The sequence below is a fragment of the Molossus molossus genome, unplaced genomic scaffold (assembly GCF_014108415.1).
Source record: "Molossus molossus isolate mMolMol1 unplaced genomic scaffold, mMolMol1.p scaffold_m16_p_7, whole genome shotgun sequence".
In the NCBI taxonomy this organism is placed as follows: domain Eukaryota; kingdom Metazoa; phylum Chordata; class Mammalia; order Chiroptera; family Molossidae; genus Molossus; species Molossus molossus.
The window spans coordinates 106,289,253-106,312,938 of record NW_023425401.1 but is presented as its reverse complement, the minus strand read 5'-3'; the positions used below and the strand labels follow the sequence as shown (position 1 = coordinate 106,312,938).

General features: G+C 39.7%; 1 protein-coding gene across 1 annotated transcript in view; it reads right to left on the bottom strand.

Annotated features, from left to right (window-relative positions):
• Window positions 1-23,686, bottom strand: part of CNTNAP2 (contactin associated protein 2) — a 1,693,809-nt gene that overhangs the window by 1,097,040 nt on the left and 573,083 nt on the right. Inside the window, exon 3 of the mRNA XM_036246733.1 lies at window positions 5,689-5,882. Coding sequence (XP_036102626.1) covers window positions 5,689-5,882 — 194 coding nt within the window. The remainder of the gene's footprint in view (window positions 1-5,688; window positions 5,883-23,686) is intronic.

The following is a 23,686-nucleotide window of genomic DNA, read 5'->3' as shown; positions in this document are numbered from 1 at the left end:
TGTCCACCAACGGCCACTCCATTTATTCATGGGAAAGATGCTACAGATGGGTCAACATCCCACCTCCTACTTTAAGTCATGTTTCCTTCATCTAAAACATTTTCAAACATGAAGAAGAGTAAACCCAGATAGATGGGATCTGGCAAGGAAGGAGGGGGACTAAAAACTCTGAATATGATCATGATAGACCGAGGAGCAATACCACCCCAGCTTCGCAGCATGCTTCTAAGACAGGCAATTGACAACACACAAGTTGCTAAATCCTTGTAGCTTGCAAAACTTCTTTCCTTACACAACCCCATTTAATTCTCCCCATAGGCATTATTTTCACTTCTCAGATTAGGAATTTGAGACACTAAGTGACTTCTCCACGTTTATAAACCAAATAAATGAAACTAGATACTTGAATTCAGACGTTTAAATGCACATCTTGGTTTTCACTTGCCAAACACCTGGTTATAGGCTAATCTGGAAAAATGTTTTGGGAACATGTATCACGCAAATATTAGTTGATTGGATATTTGGTTAAAAGGAAAGGGAAGAACACACTGCTCCAATGATTGATAGTTAGAAAACCAAAGAACTTACTAAATTAATCTGTTAACACCTATTTGATTTTCTGATTTTTTTAATGTTTCAAATTTAGTAAAACCAATTAAGTCGTGTGTGTGTGTGTAGAGAAAGCATGTAAGTGATAGAGATCCAGGTTTATCACACATCTAGCAAATTAATACTCTAACATTGCTTAGAGAATATGAACGTCTATATTCCTATATTGCTGATGACTATCTAACCATGTTATTAAACATAATAAAACAGTTCTGGTCTGTGGGGCACTCCATCTAACACATACTGTTGTACTGATCACAGCCTCATACCTGCCTACCATAAACAGAGGGATCAAAACTGTTTTAAAAAATAATTAGGAAAATACAAACATTTTAGTATCTTTTAAGAAAACAAGTGTAAAACAAAGAACATGTCTAAATGGTAGGCAAACGTGTAGTGTGTTACTATCCAACAAAACAGTCATGCTATGGGAACGCATTCTCTGCTGATACCACAATTTTCCATTTTGGCTTCACATAGTCTGCGTTCAAAATCCAGTGACTGACTTTCCTAAGCAAACCTAAATGCAGCCTCCTAGCAAAAATCTGCTGGAATTCTGATTTAATGTAAGAGTGGATGGACTACTGATGAGACATGCTTCTGTAGAATCATTCCCCATGTCCAATAGATCGTACTTAGGAAACCTGAATACGATCAAGAAAATTGCGCACATTTGCTTGTGGAATATGTGAATGTAATGCTTGGCAGGAGGTGGGCAATGGTCCTGATCTGTACATATTATCCTTTTACATTGAAGAGGAAATTCTAAGTAAAAGGAAATGGCATTGTGGGTAAAGTATAAAGAATTCTATGATGCTTAGTAGTATCAACGAGACAGGAGAAGGTCTGACTAAGTAAGTACATGTAGCAACTCACATCTCTGAGTACTCAGTGGTCAGATGAACCGTTTTCAGGAATATTTTCAAGAACCATTCTCATTCCAAACTCAGATTCATGACTTCAAAAATACTGAGACACAATCATAATTTCTCATCCACATGAGCTGTTCTTTGCTTATTTTCACATATTCTCCAAAGGTCAGAAAATAATTTGAAAACTCCATATGGACATTTAATGAGATTATTATAATAAGATTAGTTGTGTTGTCCATTTCCCCTGCAATTAGAGAAATAATAACCATTGACATTTGTCAAAAATAATATTCAAGTGATTAAATTTACATTACTTGGCATTCTTCTCAGTAATCAATCATTTTAGGAATAGATAGGAAAGGCAACCTCAAAACAGCATTGACTCGAAAACCTTTTGACTCTCTGAAATTTGACATAAGGCATTGTCCACCTACAAGCCAGCCAATCTTATCTATGTCAAAAATCTCTTTCATCTCAGTGCAACATATATTATGCCATAAACTAATTGGATTATAACACGTCCAATATTAATGAACTTGTTACTTCTTTATTCATTTTAGAGAGAGAGAGAGGAAGAAAGAGGGAGAGAGAGATGGAAACATCGATGAGAAAGAACATCAACTGGCCACCTCCTGCATGCCCCCCACGGGATTTGGCCCACAACCTGGGCATGTGCCCTGACTGGAAATCAAACTGGTGACCTTGTGGTGCATGGGTCAGCACTCAACCACTGAGCCACACTGGCCAGACATATTAAATGACCATTTTTAATAAACTTAAGCCAAAGTACATTTTTGTTGAGATTTGTAAGTGCTAAACTTTAATCACCGGATACATGTTAAGCCATATATTCTCAAGTTCTCAAGAACTGCTAAAATCAATGAATGTTATCTTGTAGAATACATCAAAATGATGGACTGTTTTCATATTCGCAGGATTAAAACATTCCTGTCATAAATTATTAAAAGTCATGTAATCGTTATGTTGCCCAAAGAGTCCCCCTTGGAAGACTTTACCCTACTCAGCCCTTGGCGTCTGTGTTCAGTCAGCACACGATTCTCTCTCACTGCTTGGTGTCTGCTACATGAATTAGAGCTCAGGTATTGCTGCATTTAGCAGCCTCTTCATTACCGCCTGAGCACAGTGTGATAGGTGAGGACTGGCACTCTCTGAATTGTGAGATGAAGACTTGACACAAACAGAAACGGGGAAGATACTTCGGAGTTTGGCTCGTAGCCCCTCTGATGATTTTATCAACACGTTACTCTGATTTGGGGTTAGGCTCCTCAGAGAGTTAGAAAAGAATGAGTGTTTCACAGGAAGAGCTGGTGACCTGAGCCTTCATTGTCTACTCTCAGTTGATTAGTCTGTTGGTTGGTTGGTCACTTGGTCAGACCTTCTGTGTCTCTCTCTGTCTCTCTCTCTCTCTCTGCTAAACTTTAAGAAAAGTCCTTTCCAATTTTCTATTTTACTATTGATTTTAACAATAAAATTCCTCCATCTACACCCCACCCAAATCCAAAAACCAATCTAAGATACAGTTCTGAGTGTTGGCTGTATATTACCATGACCTGGTTGCACCTTGGGCCCACTATATCCAACATCTGGAGATGGGATCAGACATCCCTATGTCTTAAAGCTTTCTAGGCTATTCCATTATGTATCCAGGGTTAAAAATCACTTTTTCTATAAATTATGCTCCAGGCTTTGAATTATCTTAGTTGTGAAATGGAAACTTTCCATAACAAGACGCCCCCCCCCCATCTGCTTCCTACACCTTACACACCCTAATATGCACACAGATGTTCTTGCCACACAGTCATGGCTTGACAGAAGTTATTTCTACAGGACGACTCTGGCCTCACATTTTATTTTATTTTCTGGACATTATATTCTTATTTCACATGACAGTTACTGTTGGATACTGCTGTGGAAGTGACCACCTACCCAAGCCCGTGTAATCGAAAAACCAGCTCAAACTGCTCCTGTGCTGTTTCTAATGATACACTGAGTTGCTTTTCAGAGACAACAGACTAAAACCACAAGGCATACAGCCGAAGTATTCTCAGAGGAAGGATCTTTGACCCCCAACAGCTCTGAGAACCAAAGTCGTGCGCCCCCTACAGAACCAAGGGACCAGGACTGGACTGGCCACCAGGTGGGAACCCTTCCAGAAGAGAAGGGCCCGCTGTCCAGAAGACCAGGTGCTGAAGTCCTTCCCCTTATCTTACCATAACTGGCCAGGTTCCAAGCTCTTCCACGAAAACCTTCCCGCCAATGCTTCCGCATACCGGCCTGTTCCCCCTTAAAACTTGACCCAAACCCTGGATCTGGGAGACAGATTTGAGCCTTGTCTCCTGTTTCCTTGTGTGTCCACTTAGCAAGAAAAGCATTTTCTTTTTCTCAAAAGCTGGTGTCATGGTACTGAGTCCTACCTGCCTCAGGCCTTGCTCTAAAACTCCGGCTACTCTCGAACATTACTTGAGGACTTTTCAAATATGAACTCTCCACGAGTGGACTCTGATCGGGTTAAAAATCCCCAGCGTTCTGCTCAATACTGTGAAGAATACAATTTAAAAAGTAAGTTTCCTCCTTGTTTTTCTTCTTGTTTCATATTGAGGGCTTTACTCGATTTGGGTCATGGTTGCATTTAAACATAATTCAACTCCACTGGACCAAATCTAGTATTTTAAACAAATTTATTCAAGCGTAATTTATACAAATGGTTTACCAATTGAATTGAAATATTTTAGGAGTAAAGAGGCTAAACAATGTTATATATATATATTTTTCTCATAGTAAAAGAAATAAGTAAATATAGACCTGTAATAAGCGTTTCAACCACTGTTACAATAAGGGGATTTCTTACTATATATTACTGTTTCCTACCCCTCTAGATTATTTCTTCATCATTTCAATATTGACGATATTTGTCTTTAAATATTTTATCGGCATCATTAACTTAATTTTGACCTAGATGATTCTGATTTCATGTGTCTTGGTGTGCCTGGCATCCAAATTCTTTACAACCTCCTCAGGCCTTTTAAATACGTGGACTGAGACCCACGGCCCTAAGCCTTAGATGGAAATTGCGATCTAAGAAAACGGTTTCTTCAGTCACCGCTCAAGGCTGGGGCTCAAGCTGCAACCCAGACATGTTCCTGTGGCTGCAATCAAACCTGCCACCCTTGGGTCTGGGGGCCGATGCTCTCATTCCTGAGCCAAACCGGCCAGAGCCATGTTTTTAATAGATAAACATTGACAAGTGCGTACATCTCAGAGTGAAGGCAGGTCATATTTTAAAATATTTACAAATGTTTGGGAAAGGGATGCTCCGTATGGTGTCTGCTGTCCTTCAGAACTATGGCTGGTCTTCTATTTTCTCCAATTTTAAAAGAAAACCGTATTTCTCCCTAATTTTCCCTTCACCTATAAGTGCTCAGTAACTTGGGTGGTGTCTCATAGCTAAAAGGTCCAAGTTGAAGCGAAATAGAAAACGGGACCAGCTCCCAGCAGGATGCTGACCGCTCCGCCCAGCACCCATCAGCAGATCTAAGTCAACCCCATCGTCAGTTGCCTTCCCACGTGACAATCTTAACGAAATATCTTGAACAGAAACAGCCTGAGGCAAGTGAGAGCAAGTGGGAGTAAGACATGGAAACGTAAGTCAGGACGTTGTTTCCCATTCTCTTTGGGAACCCATGGTTCAGCATTCAGGAACAATGTGTACCCTTTCAGAGAGGCACTCCAGACAAAACTACAGTCATTCGAAATACTGTGCTTAAAGACATGATTGTGTTCTATCACCTTTCCATGATTTACATAATAAATATTCCTTTAGGTTTCAACGCAGTTTTACTGGGAGGTTTTATTTGCTGAGAAATAGTCTAGAACTTGGGAACCAGGGACACCTTCACTTTGAGAGATAAGATATTCTAACTATGAGAAAGGTGTGGTGTGGGGTGGGACATATTAGGGTGTGGGTCTACATTCCCGCCTCCTTGGGTTTTGTTCACATTTCTTTCTCATTTAGCAAGTACCAGCGAATGACAACACAAAAACAAGAAACAAAATTCAGCAAGATCAACCTCCAACCAGGCCACACCCAAGTCCTCTCCCCATCCCCGGGCTGCACCCGGGCAGAGAGGATCCGGGGTCAGACGTCTGCGACTCAGTTCCGTGCCTCTGCCTGTCCACAGTGACTCACCCAGATGTTCCCGTCCTGATGGTACGGTTTCCAGTTCCTCCCAGTGTCGCTGTAGAGCATGCGGTACTGGGTCACCCAGTCTGAGCTGCTGTACCTTCCTTGGGTTGCAATGGCACTGATCTGCTTCCGGCCGCCAAAGTCCACCTGAAGCCACTGGTAATGGTCGCTGTCGGACGGAGACCATCCCCCAGCACCTGGACAAGGCAGAGACAAAGGGGGAACGCGGACATTTAAAGTTCAGCTTCTATAATTGACCACGGATTATTCTTCATCTTGCTGTTGGCCTTGGCACTGCTGTATTTCACATAAATATTACAAAATGTCCTTTACAGATGCCACTGGGACTGTGACTAATCTTCTTCCAGCTGGGTTACATGGATGCTCTCACCTCTTTATGGTATAATTATGTGCTTGCTTTCTCCTGAGCAAATGTCTTCATAATACCTCAATTAGACCTTATTAGTACATGTCAAAGTCTAATTGGCTGAGGGTTGATCGATTTACCATGAATTCTCCAACTAAAAATAACTAGGAAAAAGATGTCACAATCTATTTAAAAATTTTTCTTTTCCTTTATTGATTTTAGAAACAGAGGAAGTGAGAGGGAGAGAGAGATAGAAACATCGATGAGAGAGAACATCAATTGGCCGCTTCCTGTATTCTCCCCGCTGGGGATCAGGCCTACAACCTGGGCATGTGCCCTGACTGGGAATCAAAACAGCAACCTCTTGGAGCATGGGTTGACACTCAACCACTGAGCCACCCACACTGGCCAGACTGTAACAATCCTCACACAAGGCTTTATCTTTTAGTAGTTTATAAATGAAACTGAAAGTTATTATACACAACTCTGAAATATATTTTGCTGTCAAAAGGTCAGAGTTCAAAGAATACTCATTAAAAATTTTTTTTCTTTATTGATTTTTCTTTAGAGATAGAGGAAGGGAGAGGGAGAGAGAGACAGAAATATCAATGAGAGAGAACATCAACTGGCCACCTCCTACATGCCCCACACTGGGGATTTGGCCCACATCCTGAGCATGTGCCCTGACTGGGAATTGAACCAGCAACCTCTTGGTGCATGGGTCGACGCTCAACTGCTGAGCCATACCGGCTGGGCAGAATACTCATTTTTAAAGATGAGACATGGTCTTACATTAAGCCTTGTATGGATGAGAACTAAGGTATATAGTAAACCAGGCAATATATTCACCAATATTTAAGAGATATACAACCAATGACTCTTGATAGTCACATTCCTAGGAAAATAATTTGACTTACTAAATGAAATGAAATTCTTTTGGCACAATATAATAAATAATTGGCAAATTTTAAGAATGCAAAAGCCTATGTTAGAAAAATAGCACTAATATAGAACCAAAAGCCTCCTAATTTATACCACTATGTAAAATAACTATGGTTGTACATAAATACATTACAGAAAAAATGGCATAATGCTTAATGCTAAGAGGCAATATAATTTTTGAGTGAGTCTGGCTGCTATTCTGAATAAGTAAGATAAACATATTCAATAAATTACTCAATTTAGAGTATACACAAAAATATATGCATCACTTTTCAAATAAGGAATTTAAAGACCAACAATAAAATAATTTATTTAATGATCACAGTGCTAATAAAAATCATTTTGTAAATCATCACAGATAGATCATTCATTTAATGATGTTTATATGGCTTATTTCTGCTTTCGGCTATGATAGAATCGCTCTCCCACCACACAAAATTACAAACCTAAAAAAACGTATAAAATTACCCTCTTTGGAGATTGGACAACAAACACTGCAGGACCCTGATCCATGGGAGAAGATCTACAAATGAGGTGAACCCTGCCAGCCTCCTGGCTTTCTGCCTGGCTCACGTTCCAGATCACGGCCCATGGAGGAGCACCCCAAAGAGAAATAGCCGCACCACTGAAATGGAGACAAACCAGGACCAAAGCTGCCGAGGAAAAGGGTTTGTGGGACAGAGCTCCAGAAAGTGGCCGCCGTGCAGAGAAAGAGCTCCAAGCATCTGCACAGGATCGCCAACGAGTCTCTACAGTTCAGACTCTAGATGACTCCCAAGCTGTGTCCTCGAAACCCAACACTCCTCAAGACCTGCTGGAGGGAGTTCTGACCTAACAACCAGAGGACGCCCAGGGCTGAAACTGCATTGATTTCAGACTGGACACGCCTGAGCAAATTTGTTGAAAACCCTAGGCATTCAGTAAAGATCTTAGAAAGGGGTTAGAATTACTTAATACTAAAATAAGGGCTACTCTGCACACATCTGAACAACGGTTGATAACCAGCCTGAAAAAAGATCGGTCTTACCCACAAATCAATAACTCCTTGCTCAAACAGAACTCACCACTCCATTAAGGAAGGCCATGAAAGTTTGGAAACTCAACAACATGGTATTCATAATGCCCAGTATAACAATCTGGTAAAATATTGGACATTTGAGGAAGCAGGAAAACATGACTTATAACCAGAGAAAAGTCAGTCAATAGAACTGGACTGAAAAGGGACCGAAATGATAAAATTGGCAGCCCAGGACTGTGAGACAGAGATTATAAACATCAGTGCCATTAATTGAAAGATAATATATAAATATTAAAGATGCAATATGAAATCTTAATGGAAAAGAAATGACCAAAAAAATAAAAATAAAAGTTTTTGGACTAAAAATTATATCTGAAATAAAACATTTACTGGATGGGCTTAACAGCAAATTAGAATAAAAACTTTAGTGCACTTGAATTATAGGATCATATGAACCTTTCAAATTGGAGCTCAGAGAGAAAAAAGGCTTAAAAATGTACAGTAATCCACAAACCTACAGGATATTGTGTCCTAACAGTTAAGTAAATAGAGTACTAAAATGGGCAGAGGAACTAAATAGACACCTCTCCAAACAGGACATACAAATGGCTAAGACATATGAAGAAATGCTCAACATCACTAATCATCAGAGAGATGCAAATTCAAACAACAATGAGCTATCACCTCACACCTGTCAGAATGGCCGCCATCTACAAATCATCAAACAACAAGTGTTGATGAGGGTGTGGAGAAAAGGGGACTCTAGTACACTGCTGGTGGGAATGCAGACTGGTGCAATCACTATGGAAAACACTATGGTGTTACCTGAGAAAATTAAAAATTGAACTTCCATTTGACCCAGTGATCCCACTTCTAGGAATATACCCTAAGAAGCCTGAAACACCAATCAGAAAGAATATATGTACCCCCATGTTTGTAGCAGCACTATTTACAATAGCTAAGATCTGGAAACAGCCCAAGTGTCCATCAGTAGATGAATGGATAAAAAAGCAGTGGTACATATACACAATGGAGTACTATGCAGCTCTAAGAAAGAAAGATCTCTTATCCTTTGAGATGACATGGAGGGACCTGGAAAGTATCATCCTAAGCGAAACAAGCCAAACAGAGAAGACAAGTATCATATAATCTCGCTTTTTGTGGAATATAATGAACATAATAGTCTGAGGAATAGGGTATTCCCAGAGACTGAAGTGGGGTACAGACTGACAATCCCCAGAAGAGGGGGTGGTGGGGGAGAGATAAACCACAGAACTTATATGCATGTGTGCATGAACAGTGGACATGGATAACAAACTGGGGAAAGGGCAGGGAGGGCGGAGGAGGGGGACTCAGTGGGGAAAAAAGGAGAAACATCTGTAACAAAATAAATAAATTAATTAATAAAAAATATTGGGGAGAAATATATACATCTGAAGAAATAGTGGTTGAAAAATATAAACCCAGATATCTGAGAAATTTACCAGATTACAAGCAAGATAAATAAAAGAAAAACTCACTGAAATGCATCATAATCAACTGGTAAAAAATAAATACAAAGGAGAAAATCTTGAAAGCAAGCATAGGACAATAACATCTCAGAAAAAACAGTATGAGCTGAAAGACAATGAAACAGTGTATCTGAAGTGATTAAAAAAAAGAAAGAAAACCACCAATCTCAAAGTCTATATCCAGCCAAAATATCCTTTAAAATGAAAACAACATAATGATACTTAGGACAACAGTTAAGCAAGTTCATCACCAGTAGAAATGTACTATAAGAAATGGAAAATTTTTTCAGCTCCAAGGACAATTTACTATATTGAAACTTGTATCTACATGAAGAAATAAATGCTGAAAATGGTAAACACCTCAGTAAGTATAAAACATTGTATCAGTTTTTAAACATCTTTAAAAGATAATGGAGCGCTTAAAACAAAAACAGTAACAATGAATCAGAGATGTGGAAGTAAAATGTATGACAATAATAGCACCAAGAATAGAAGGCAAGAAAAATACATACTGGATTGAACTTCTTATATTATGTTTGAAAGTGATATATTATTTGATGTTTGTGAGCCCTAGACCGAGGGTCAGCGAAGGGTTAAACACGGAGTGTTTCAGACCCTGCAGACTATAAGACCTCTGCTACAACTAGCAAACTCAGTTGCTGTAGCAGGAAGTCATAGATGATACATGAACAAAAGGGTGGGCATGTCCCAATAAAATTGGGAAAGTATTAACTCTCCTTTAAAGTATCAGCATGTTCCCGGCAAATGACACCTCCTATAGTGGACACTGTGATGTCCCATCGAGGTCCTCCTTTGTTACTGAGGACTTAGTCCCTCTGTTAATTGCAGTGCTGCCAGAAGACACTAGTTAGCTGTAATTCCTCTTTCAGAATTTCCTGAGTCAAAAAGAAGGACTTAGTCAAGGTCATGCACCTTTCAGGGGTTATATAGATGCCACGACTGGTCGACCAGGGGTTGTAGAGGTCTGAGCTCCTTGCCCCAACTTGGGAAAACTGTGAAGGGTCATCACTGTCTCACAGCTTTCTGGGAAATGGTTGAAGCCTCCTTGGAGCCGTTGAGATGACATTGCATCTTGACCTCCCCCTCTGCCTATTTTCTCTTCATTCCCTTCCCTCCACTGGTCTCAAGCCCCTCAACTTCCCTAATAAATTCCTACTTGCTGGTCCCATCTCAGAATGTATGTCCAGGACAGTCAGTCTGCAATACCCTCCTTGGAACCACTTCCTGATAATTTGCTCACAAGCCAGATGAATTAATTGTCTCTGCTTTCTACTGTGTGTGTTATTTATAGGCTGTGTTTTCTCCGATTGTAGTATCTAATATTCCCGAAGGCCATATATCATCCACATGTCTATTTTTCCTAGAATTCTGTAAAACTTTTGAGAAGCCGTACGAAAATTTCTGGGATAACAATGCACCCAGTCATCGAGAGATTATAAATCTATCTTCCTATCGATTAGCTACATTGTTCCAAATTTAGGAGAAATTCTATAGCTAATTGTGCATAAAGTGTTATGTATGGGTTACTCAAAGCAACAAGCAATTCTTATAATGAGTGAAGAGGAGGAAATACGTCCAACTAACAGTTTGTTGAAATTTAGTGTTTCCCCTAATTAGTCCCGCATAAACTATTCCTGAATACGTTTTCTTGAATTGCCCAAGTTTTGCTTCATTACAATTTTTCAGTAGAGGAGTTATCACACTAAAGCCCATGAATCTCATTACTTTATAAAGACCATGTATGGGCAACTTTAAGCAAAGCACACATCTAAAACAAGGAGAAATATAAGTGCAAACGAATTCCTTAGCAGAAGAATATGTGGCGAGAATAGAACTTAGCCTCGAGGGGGGGCAGAGGTCAAGCTTTCATGAGGACCGTGGTGGACGAGTTTCCCATGTCTCTTTGATCCATCAAGCGATGTAATTTGGGGAAGTCGATGACTTTGTTCATTTGGCTTGTGACATGTATAACCTCGGTCGGTGCAAGGATTAAGAATGATGACCCTTTGATCACACAACCCTCGGGAAGATGGTGTATCAGGGAGCATACAAGCTCCTCTAGATAGAGGAGAGTATACAACAGGACGAACGTGTTCCCGGCGTGTGTTCTGTAGCTCAGAGAAAAGAAAAAGAAAAAAAAGGAAAGTGGAAGAGGAGAGGATTTTAAATAGTCAGCAACTCGTAGTTTCTGAGAAGACTTAAGAATAACTCTGTCTAGAAATAAAAGAACCAAAAATACCTGGTAAATACCTAGGAAGTTGTTTGAATGACTTGAAAGATATGTACTATGTGGAACTCGTACCTCTCCTGCAGTAGGGAGCTGCCTTTTCTCTCCTCTCTCTGTGTGAATCTCTCTTCTCCTCTCCCTTGCTCTCTTTGAGCTCCCTCCCTCCCTCCCTCTCTCTCTTCTCTCTCTCTCTCTCTCTCTTGCGTACACACCGCCCTCCCCCCTCCATGTATGTGTGTGTGCACTTGTGTAACTGTGTGTGCATGTGTGAACTATGAAGATGCACAGTGCTTGTATTCTAGATAGCCACTCTACTGGGGTCACTTGAGGAATAAATGATAATTAAGAACCTCGAGAAATGAATGAAACTTACACTCCAGACTCAGCGACAGTTTATAATGATGACGGCCATTTCTGCTTTGTAGATTACACCCCTGAGAGAGAGAGGCAGCTCAGTGGGGGGTTGAGGAGAGAGGGCGGAGTTTTCTTTCGGGGGATACATCACTCCTGCATAGACATGATGCCCACGTGGGCGGTCCGAACACCACTAGAGGCGATGAACCCCGAGTCCAAATTTTTACTTTTAAAGGTAGAAAAAAATTTTTCAATTAGGTATAGAACTATCTCTAATAACAGGTCAAGAATTTTGTATCAGATGAAAAGAGTACATTGAAAAGGACACTTTCAGGCGAGATAGCATTATGAGTTCAGGCTGGGAGGCTTCCTTCTGGTCTAAATAGACAGTATTTTTAGATAAGGTAGATAAAAATAAAATTAAAAAAAGAAAAACACAGCTAAGATAAAAAATAAGATAAACATCTCCACCCATGAGAAACACAATCAAAATTGTGTGTCTGGGGACACACAGAGGCAGCGGGACGTTTGCTGCTGGGAGGTATTGATGAATGTAAATCTCCCGTGAGTGTCAGAGACAGAAGGTATGTGTCAGGGCCGGAAACCAAGACTGGCCCAGGGCTGCGTGGGAACGGCTGCTTGCTGACTCAGAAATGGGAGCCCGTATGCCCAAAGAAACTGGAAAACAGGCCTCGCTGAGCCGAGGAAAGGCACCCACTGGTGTGGTGACTGGACCTATAATTCCCTAGTGACACCGCCGGGCAAAGGCACAGGGTCGTCCATGTAGGATGCATTTCTGGACCCGAGATCTAGGAAGCGGAGTAGAGAAAGTCACAAAACTACAGGGCAGAGAAGGACGGGAAAGAGAGAGACAGACAGATAGACCGACAGACATTGGCTGTCAATAAGAGTGCGCAAACCAAAATTGCAAATCACCAGGGAAAAAAGCCACCAAAGTCAGCTAACGGAATTACTAGTTCAATGCAAATTAACTCCAGAGGTAAAAGCAATTGAGGACCAGTGAAAATAAACATGGGTTAGGCTCTCAAATATATAAACTAAGTAATGCCAGCCATTAAAAATAGCAGTAATGATCAGAGTCAACAGGGAGAAGTAACATTGTTTGCAGACCAATACTAAAAAGAACCAAAAGATTACCTTAGAAATTTTTAATAAAATGCAGTCAATGATAGAAAGAAACACCCCATCAGGGGAAAGTCCACAAATTACATTATCTCACAAATAATCAGTCAGCAGCTAAAAGGTAATACTGAAGGATTTTTTATGGAGAAGTCACCATAGAAAGTACAAAATATGTTCGTTTCAGAACATCTGCTTCTACCAAGATGGGGGAACAGAAATCTAATTTACTCTCCCGTCAGAAACAATGAAAAAGCAGACACAATATATGGAACCATGGTTTGCAAGATATAAGACATGAGATGACAAAGGACCAGAATCCCTCAGATACAGGACCCAAGTGAAGTGAGTCCCATCTCCCCATCTTCCTATCTTGAGAGAGTCTGCGACACAAGAACCTGGCAGAATCCCTCAGCTGAGAAGACAGAGCGACTGACGAGGTCAAGGTGGCTGAAGCTAGATGCCCAGTAAGGTGATGCAGAGAGAGACGACTCTAAAGAACCAGCAGGGGGCTCCCTTGAGTGCTAGGCTGAGTAATGACTAGCGCATGCATAGGAGGAACAGATCCACCCACAGCTGGGCAAAGACTCATCTGAATGGATGAAGGCACTAGTGGTCTGTACTGCTGACCGATGGTCACAGCATTCCCCTCCTAGGTATTTTCTCAGGAGAAAAATGAAGCATGGGAACATACAGAGTCCTGCCCGGAGGCCCATAGCAGCTTTATGTAGAATCACCCAAAGCCAGAAACCAGCCAGCTGTCCATCAGCAGATAAATGGGGAAGCACGTCGTGGACATTCATGTAACAGAATACAATTGAGCCATAAAAAAAAATGCATGTTGCATGATTGTACATTATGTATTTAAATCAAATTTAAATATGTATACGTTAGTGTACATCAATGATACATCAATAAATCTGTTCAAAATTTTTGGAGTAAATAGACATAGAGGGCAAATTGGCAATTTCAAAGATAAATTGAAGAAGTTCTAGAATAAAACCAATGCACAAAATATAAACATGTGAAGAGGTAATGATTGAATCTGTTTCTCAACACGGAAAAAGAAACACCAGGACATGACTCAACCAACTGAAAAGGCCCTCTGAACATGGAAAAGCATATGGAATGTGAGCCTGTTATGAAAAGTATATTTGAGGTGCGAATGAAAGCTGGTCTAAAATAATAGCGCTGGAGAAACGGGACACCTTGAACAGCAAGGGTTCAGTGTGCAATTGAGAATGATCTCACTGGTAAGGAGAAAAGGGCTGGCATCCTAAGTGGCTTGCTAATGAGCTCAGGTTTTATTTACAGTGACAATAAACAGCTCCAAGGTGTGGCATGTGGCCGGCCCACAAGAAGTAGGGCAAAGAAGCTTCAACCAAGTCTAATTACTTGTCAATTAGAAGGAGCCAGTAAAAAGAGCCACGGGCATTAATTAATGTCTGTTATGAGCTAGAGGAGTTAAAATGTGAGTGCCGTTGTCATTACGAAAATATGGGATAAATGAATGCTCATATAAATCAAGTTCAGCCTGGCCGGTGTGGCTCAGTGGTTGCACCAAGAGGTCGCTGGTTCGATTCCAGGTCAGGGCACATGCCCAGGTTGTGGGCCCAGTTCCCAGTGGGGAACATGCAGGAGGCGGCCAATCGATGTTCTCTCTCATCGATGGTTCTCTCTCTCTCTCTCTCTTCCTCTCCCTTCCTCTCTCTCTAAAATCAATAAAGATAAAAAAGTTAAATGAAGTTACAACAGAGTAGTCAAGTACATTTGAAACACAGCAGAAGAGAAAAGATGTGATTTTATCATCTATGAGTAGATGACCGGAAGACAGAACTGCACATCTCCCATTGCTACCTCCTCCCACAAGGACAACAGCCTTCGGGTCTTTCCAGGAAAAACAGAATGAATCCCTGAGCACACGGAATTACTTCCTGAGTCAAGTTAGGACACAACAGAAGAGGCACAGCTGCTTTAACTTTTTTGAAACATCAGATTATATCTTAAAAGACTGGCATTACTCATAAATGTAATGTTAGCTTCCTTGAATATTTATCAAAGGAGCTGCCAGAAAAGTCAAGAGAAACAAGATAAACAAATAAACAAACACACAAACCAAAGGCTCATGAGTTTAGAGAACAGGGGACGTAGGAAGTCTAGAAGAATAGACAAGGTTATTCAAAATTTTCCGTAGGTGATGAACATTTAGAATGAAAGAAGAATGGGGGGAGGGTTGGAGATACTGGAGGTGGTGGTAGTGGGAGAGAATTATCCCCTTTTCTGATCACATTCTCATTTAATAGAACACAAGAAATTTCACAGATGTATCTCCAACTCGGTTTTAGCTAAGCTTTGGGAAATATCTCTGATAAATAGATAATGGTAAAAGGTAGTCTGAGAGAACCATTTTAGGTAAATTCAAAAATGGTTAATAACGATGCCCCGAATCTGTTGATTAATGACTATGTCGACTTGAAGAGAGCTCCCTAATAGTGTGCCACAGGCTTCTGTCCTGTATTCTGTCATTTTTAATACTTTTATTCTCTAAGGCATGAAAGACATGCTTATGAAATTTGTCAATTATATAAGGCTCAGAAAGAGACCTAATAGGATAACTCACTGAATTATGATGGAAAATGTTCTTGACTGGCTGGAAATCAGACTCCATCAGCACAATCTGTTTTAACATCAGTGAGTAACTAAGATGCCCATTTTCAATAAATGCATGATCCACTTCATGAGTAAGAACATATAATGCTTAGCAATAATTAAGGGACCTCCACTTATCTTATGAAAAAGATAGTGTGGAAATGATGACATCTAACCATAGTATTATATTTGCAGTATTCCATTCAAAACAGTTGTGATACATTTGCATTTAGACTTTACATATGTCTACAAAAGTGAACACATCACAAGCATCTAGTATTAGGAATGATCACAAAAAGAACATAGCCATATGATACCACATATAACTATAAAGAAATATTTTCCAGCAGCCTGTAAGCTCTCATTGTGTCCTTTTCCAAATACAGTCAACCCCTCCTCCCTAATGGATTGCCCCTGAGATTCACGCATGAATTGTATATAGCAACAGATTGCTTATTTTCTTTCCTAACAGTACATTGCACAATATACTACTGTATTTATTCATTCTAATGTTGAACATGTGGCTGGTTCCCATTTGGAGTTAGTATGAACAATGCTGTCATCAACATTTCTGTTCATATTTTTGAGCACCTCTATGTACATTTCTGATGGGTGCATGCCCAGGTGTAGTATTATGGGTCCAGAATATGTGCTATTTTTTATTAATTCTTAAAGATGTTTTTATTAATTTCAGAGAGAGGAAGAATGAGGGAGAGAGAGATAGAAACACTAATGGGAGGGAATCATTGATCGGCTGCCTCCTGAACACCCCCTAATGAGGATTAAGCCTGCAACCCAGCATGTGCCGTGACCGGGAATCAAAACCAGTGACCTTTCAGTGCATGGGTGATGCTCAACCATCGGCATCGCACTGGCTGGGCAATGTTTTGTATTTTTAAATCCAGTTAATTTTGCTGACAATTCCCAAAGTAGTTGAATAGATTTTCACCCCTGACACACAGCCCCAGTAGGGTCATGAGAGTTTCTGTTGTTCCACATCCTTGCCAAGAGCGGTATAGCCTTTTTATTTATTTATTTTTTAAAAATAGTTTTTCTTTATTGATTTTAGAGAGAGAGAGAGGGAGGGAGACGGCGAGAGACAGAAACATTGATGAGAGAAAACATTGACTGGTTGCCTCCTGCATGCCCCCCACTGGGGATCGGGCCCACAACCTAGGCATGTGCCCTGACCGGGAATTGAACTGGCAACCTCTTGGTGCATGGGTCAACACTCAACCACTGAGCCACAATGGCTGGGCTAGCCTTTTTATATTTAAAGTTTAGTCTAAACATTCTGTCTCATTGTGAGTTTGATTTGCATTTTCCTATTAACTACCGTTATTTTGTTGGTACCCACATTTATTATAAAACTATTATAAATTAAGACATAAATGTTGTAGCTGTAAAAATAGACCAGTGGACCTAATAAATAAAATATGTTACTGAAACAAAAGCACACATATACATGTATATCTCAGCACTTAATTTATGACAAAGTTAGCTCAGGAAAATTGTAGAGAAAGGAGGTATTTTTTTTTCAATAATATATTCAGGGTCAATTGGATATCTACATGGGAGAAAGGGAAGTGTGCTCTGTCCTAGACCACACTCAAAAATCAGGTGAAACATGTGTCAATATAACTGAAAAGTAGCACATTAAAGCTTCTAGAAGAGGACATGAAAGGGAAACATCATATTCTTGGGGCTGGGAAAGATTTCTTAAACAAGACTCAAAAGCATTAGCTATATAGGGAAAGATGGATAAACTAGATTCTATTAAAATGAGAAACTATAGCCCAGCCGGTGTGGCTCAGAGATAGAGTGTCAACCCATAGACCAAGAAGTAGCTGGTTCTATTCCTGGTCAGGGCACATACCCAGGTTTTAGGCTTGATGCCTAGTAGGGGGGGTGCAGGATGCAGTCAATTGATGTTTCTCTGTCATTGATGTTTCTATTTTTCTCTCCCTCCTCTCTCTTGCTTAAAAAGAAAAAATCAAGAAAACATATTTAAAATAAAAATAAATAAGTAAAATGAGAAATGATAGACTATCCAAAGATAGTTAGATCACGAAATGGCTAACCATAGTTGGGGAAAAGTGTTTGCTAACACGTACCAAAAAATCACTCATATTCAAAATATATAAACAAGTCTGACAAATCCATTAAAAAAATAGTCAAGAGATCTGAACAGGTAGACTGTAGAGCATAAAAGATATCAAAAGATGCTCAACTTCATGGGATTGGCATTTTAAGAAAGACAATTGAAAAGAATATATGCACGCCCATGTTTGTAGCAGCACTATTTACAATAGCTAAGGTCTGGAAACAGCCCAAGTGTCCATCAGTAGACGAATGGATAAAAAATCTTTGATACATATACACAATGGAGTACTATGCAGCTGTAAGAAAAAAGCTCTCTTATCCTTTGAGACGACATGGAGGGACCTGGAAAGTATCATCCTAAGTGAAACAAGCCAAACAGAGAAAGACAAGTATCATATGATCTCACTTATTTGTGGAATATAATGAACATAACAGTCTGAGGAATGGAGTAGTCCCAGAGACGTGGAAGTGGGGTACAGACTGATGATCCCCAGAAGAGGGGGCGGTGGGGGAGAGATAAACCACAGAACTTATATGCATGTGTGCATGAACAGTGGACATGGACAACAAAGCTGGGGAAAAAGGAGAAACATCTATTACAAAAATAAATTAATTAATTAATTTAAAAAAAAAGACAATTGAAACACTAACAGGGGTCAAAGAGAGTAACTAGAATGATGAGGGCACTTTATCCCATAATACTGCTCATAAGGAACCAAAGATGCTCAAGCATCCTACAAGAAAATCAAGGAGCAACTCAATTCCCATCTTTCACTATTTAAAAGAATAGAGATGTAAAGTTTCCCAGGCATGTAACAATAATATCACACATTCCAAAAGTATACATGCTTTATGTATATAGATTATACAGCTTGAACTCGCATTTCAATTAATATTTTACTTCATTAATATTTACTTAAAAATCACTTCCTGAGACAATACTCTCAGAGCATCTGTCTGTTCACAGAGTATTATTGTCCTACAAATTCTTTTCATTTTGGAATTTGACCAAGGAAGAAAACTGAATATCAAACTGATTTTAATAAGATTGAAACAAATGCTTTTCTGGGAGAACAAAAGTTTTCTTATTAAATATGGTTGTTCCATCAAGGGTCTGGCATGCTACCTTAAGACAAATTATAAGGAGGTCTCTCTATATGTTGGTAAAGTTCAGATATGAATTATACCACTAAAATCAGTACATTTCTGGCAAGTAGGCAAACTTAAAAGCAAATCTATTAAGGCCTCTATTTACATATGTAGCACTTTAGAGGTAAATAACTGTATCTGAGTTATGATAAACAGACTTACTGCAAAGCAGCTTAGTTTTGTATATTAAAAATGGAACCAACTTTTGACCTAGTGATCCTACTTCTTGGAATATATCCTAAGAATCTTGGAACACCAATCAGAAAGAATATATGTATATATGTAATATTTGCAGAGAATTTCACATGCCAATTATATTTTAAGGTATTTGGTTCAAAAATGTCAACTCTTGCCTGACCAGTGTGGCTCAGTGCACTGAGCACCATCCCATGAACTGAGAGGTCCTGGTAATTCCTGGTCAGGGTACATGCCTGTGTTGGGGGCTCAATCCGGTAGGAGACAGCCGATGGATGTTTCTCTCTCTCTCTCCTTCCTCTCACTCTAAAAAATCAATAAAAACATATTTAAAAAAATAAAAATGTCAACTCTTTTTTTGTTTCATTTTTATTTTACTTTATTTTTATCGAATTTATTAGGGTGATACTGGTTAATAAAATTATATAGGCTTCAGCTGTACAGTTCTATAGCACATCATCTGTACATTGTATTGTGTGTCCACCACCCCAAGTCATGTCCTTCCATCACCATTTATCCCCCCGTACCCTTTATTATTACCTCCGCACCCCCTTTCCCTCTGGTGATCCCCATACTGTTGTCTGTATCTATGAGTTGGTTTGTTCTTTTGTTTGCTTGTTTGGTTAATCCCTTCACCTTTTTCACTAGAGTCAGCTTTGTCTTTAAAATGTCAGGATGATCTTAAGATTACGCTATAAGAGACAAAAAAAAAAAATGAAAGTCAAGCAAAAGAGCTGTACTGCTTCATAAAAACAGCATCAAGGCGGGATAACCACTGAAATTGACGTGAACTCCACATGAGGTTTGATCAGCTTCCTGGTCCCCATGGAAGTCACAATGTGACTTCTGTTCTCATCATAGAGCTACCGGGCCGGTGTGAAAGGGAACCCTGGCGCCCAGGTCCAAAACAAAATGGTGATAAGTACATTTGACTTAAACATCTGGACTATTTACCAGATTTGTCATTTTTAAATTTACTTACCAAGTGATGTTAATGAGGTATGGTCTTTTTTTTTTTTTTTTTTCCGATATTTTGTTCAGATAGAGTGGGAAGGGGGGAAAGAGAGAGAAACATCCACGTGAAAGGGACACATTGAGTGGTTGCCACCCACACGACCCAACCAGGGCCGGGGACAAACCGCAACCGAGGTACGTGCCCTTAGCGGGAACCGAACCTGGGTCTCTCTGGACTGCAGGCCGACACTCTAACCGCTGAGCCAAACCGGTCAGGGCTTGCTTTTTTTTTTTTTTTTTTTTTAATGTTTGGAAATACTATGACAAAGAGAAAATAGACTTTGTGTGTATGTTACTTCAGGTCTTGGTATTAGGAAAAGAAGTTTAAAGTTATAGGTAGTTAGATTACAGTGTAACAATTTGAAAAATATTAAAATAGATAACACCAACAAGGGCAGGGGTTATTACAAAAAGCAAATACATAGTGAGTTCTCTATTACTGGAGATATTCAAGAGGAAGCTGGATAATAAAAAATTCTTTAGAGGGGGATATCAGATTAGATGGGACTAAATATCTTTTAATTTTATTTACAAAGAAAGTTAAAATGAAATGCAAGCTATTATGTTGAACTCATTAGCCATACTATCAAGTAATTTTAATTTCTTATTGCTTTAAAACTAACAGTTATTATCCAAGTTTTGGTTGATCTATGTTGCTAACATCAGGGGAGGTATTATTTATACTATTGCTAAGTACCATTTGACTCTGCATAACTTTTATTATTAAAGAGTCTGGTCATTTCCATTTTTATTATGAATAACTCCCCTGGTTTATTCCTTCAGCAAATATTTATAGAACACTCCTATAAACTACCCTTTATGTTTTGTTTTTTTAAAAATATTTTTTCCTAAGCAGTATTTACTGGGCCTTAATTTTATACTTGAGTATATAATTTATTTAGTTGAAAAATATCCAAAAACATTTTGCATTTAATAAAGACTTTATTACTAGGAAAAGGATATCATATTATTTTCAAAAAATGTTTTTATTGATTTTTGAGAGAGAGGAAGGGAGAAGGAGAGAAGAGAAACATTGATGAGAGAGAGAAACGTTGATTGGCTGCCTCCTGCACACCCCCTACTGGTGATCATGTGAACAACCGGGCATGTGCCCTGACCAGGGATCCAACCTGTGACCTCCTGGTGCATGGGAGAATGCTCAACCAACTGAGCCACACCAGCCAGGGCAGCTACCATATTTTTAATATGCATAGAAATGAGGTCTCTCATGTAAAAAAATAAAGGCAAATGTACATACTATAACCAAGTCCAAGTCACAGAAATCATGTTTCTTCCTTGTAACCACTAGAAAGGCTGAGGCACTTCATAATGTACCCCAACATCAGTCTGTCTACTGAGCCCCTAAATGCTATCAAAGTCAAAGGGTTCATCAGTTTGGGGCAAGTACTGACTACTTCAATGTCTTTAAAAAATTAAAAGTTCTGTAGGCAAAGGGTCAACTTTATGTTTCCATAACATTTATGTTTACTTTGTGTTCTTCATTTCTGGCATGCATTCTTACTAAAATCGATGGGTTGTTGGAAACACCAGGGTTAATTAGACAACTTCTCTAACCAAGTGCACATTCACTGGCATTGCCCAGAAAATGTCATTGTTCTCAAGATGTTCTCTCTGATAAAAAAAGTTAGAGTGAAACATTGCTTTCTATGCCGCCACATGGAATACTGTTTGGAGTAGGTGGAGAAGGTCTGGTTATAGGTTTGAAAATGGCTTCGGCGTTCAAATATGCAGTAGTATTCTTTAGGTTATCTGATCAACCTGACCTCTATTTCTAGGGACCACTGAAGGAAGGATGCAGGTACAGAAATCAATAAGGTCATGGAACTCAAAACAAATCCTGAGTAAGTACATAAGTAAACTCAGGATCACCAACTTTTCTGAAGTCCAGGACTGCACTGTATGTGTCATTGAATAACCACTGCCAGCCATGGGTCTCTAGACATAATCGGTATGCAATAAGTATCTGTTAAATGAATGGATGCAAGAATTAATTAAATTTAAATGCATATTGGAATGGACAAATTGACAAATAAATGGCATAGTGGAAGTAAGGCAACCTGAAACAAGAATGCAATTACCTTGACCCCAGTTGTATGACATATAAGAAAAACACAGCCCGGCCAATGTGGCTCAGTGGATTGAGCATTGTCCCACAGACTGAGAGGTCCCGGTTCGATTCCCTGTCAGGTCACATGCCTCAGTTACAGGCTCGATCCCGAGTAGGGGGCGTACAGGAGGCAGCCGATGGATGTTTCTCTTTCCATGGCTATTCCTCTCTCTAAAAAAAAAAATCAATAATGGCATATTTTATTTATTTAAATTTTTTTTCTTTATTGATTTTAGACAGAGAGAAAGGGAGAGAGAGCTAGAAACATCGATGAGAGAGAACATTGATTGGCCACAATCTGGGCACGTCCCCTGGCCTGGAATCGAACCGACGACCTCTTGGTGCATGGGTCGACGCTCAACCACTGAGCTACACCAGCTGGGCAATAAAAACGTATTTCAAAAAAAGAAAGAAAGAAAATCACAGATCATGAAAGACACATATATACGGAACTGCAACAACAAAATAATGTTTTTAACCATCCTAGTCATTCACATGGCATCTTCAGTGAAGAGGACCTGGAAATGTTGCAAAAGCATTCACTGCATTTATTCGAAACAGCATTCTCAGCTTAACAGAGAGTAGGTGGAGTCTCACTCAAGAACAGGTGTTTGCTCATTCTTAAAAAAAGCTTTGGCTGCCTTCATCAATTAAACATCAATTAAGTCTTCATTAATTCCATCTTTAGCCATTATCTTTAAAAGGTCCTTGGATTGTATCAAAACTCTAGTGTTCAGAATGGACCGAGCTAGGAAAGGAACAGTCATTTAGAATTCGATTTTAGCAAGTTCTCCTTGGTCTGCAGTCATAACTCATGCATTAGCACGTCCAAATCCTGCGAACATTATCACAGTCACTTGCTTAGCAGGGCAGGAAGCTGTCGGCCTTTTTGGGTCAGGAGAGTGCAGGGGCTCTTCCAAGGAGCTAGAAATGGACAAGGACTTTCTCAGCTATTCCACGGGGACTGGGGGATGGTGTCATTGGTCCACTCCCGAGCTCCCGAGGACGCTTGGCTGAGAGGACGCACCATCCAAAGTGAAGGTCTCCAGAGCTGAGCTTAAACTCATCACGGCAGAACATCTCTTCTCGCTTCTGTAGCCGCTTCTAGCTAAGTGGCTAAAATTAAGTGAATTTCAAAATCCATTCTCATCTACATCGTCAGCACCTAGTCTCCAGCTGGCTT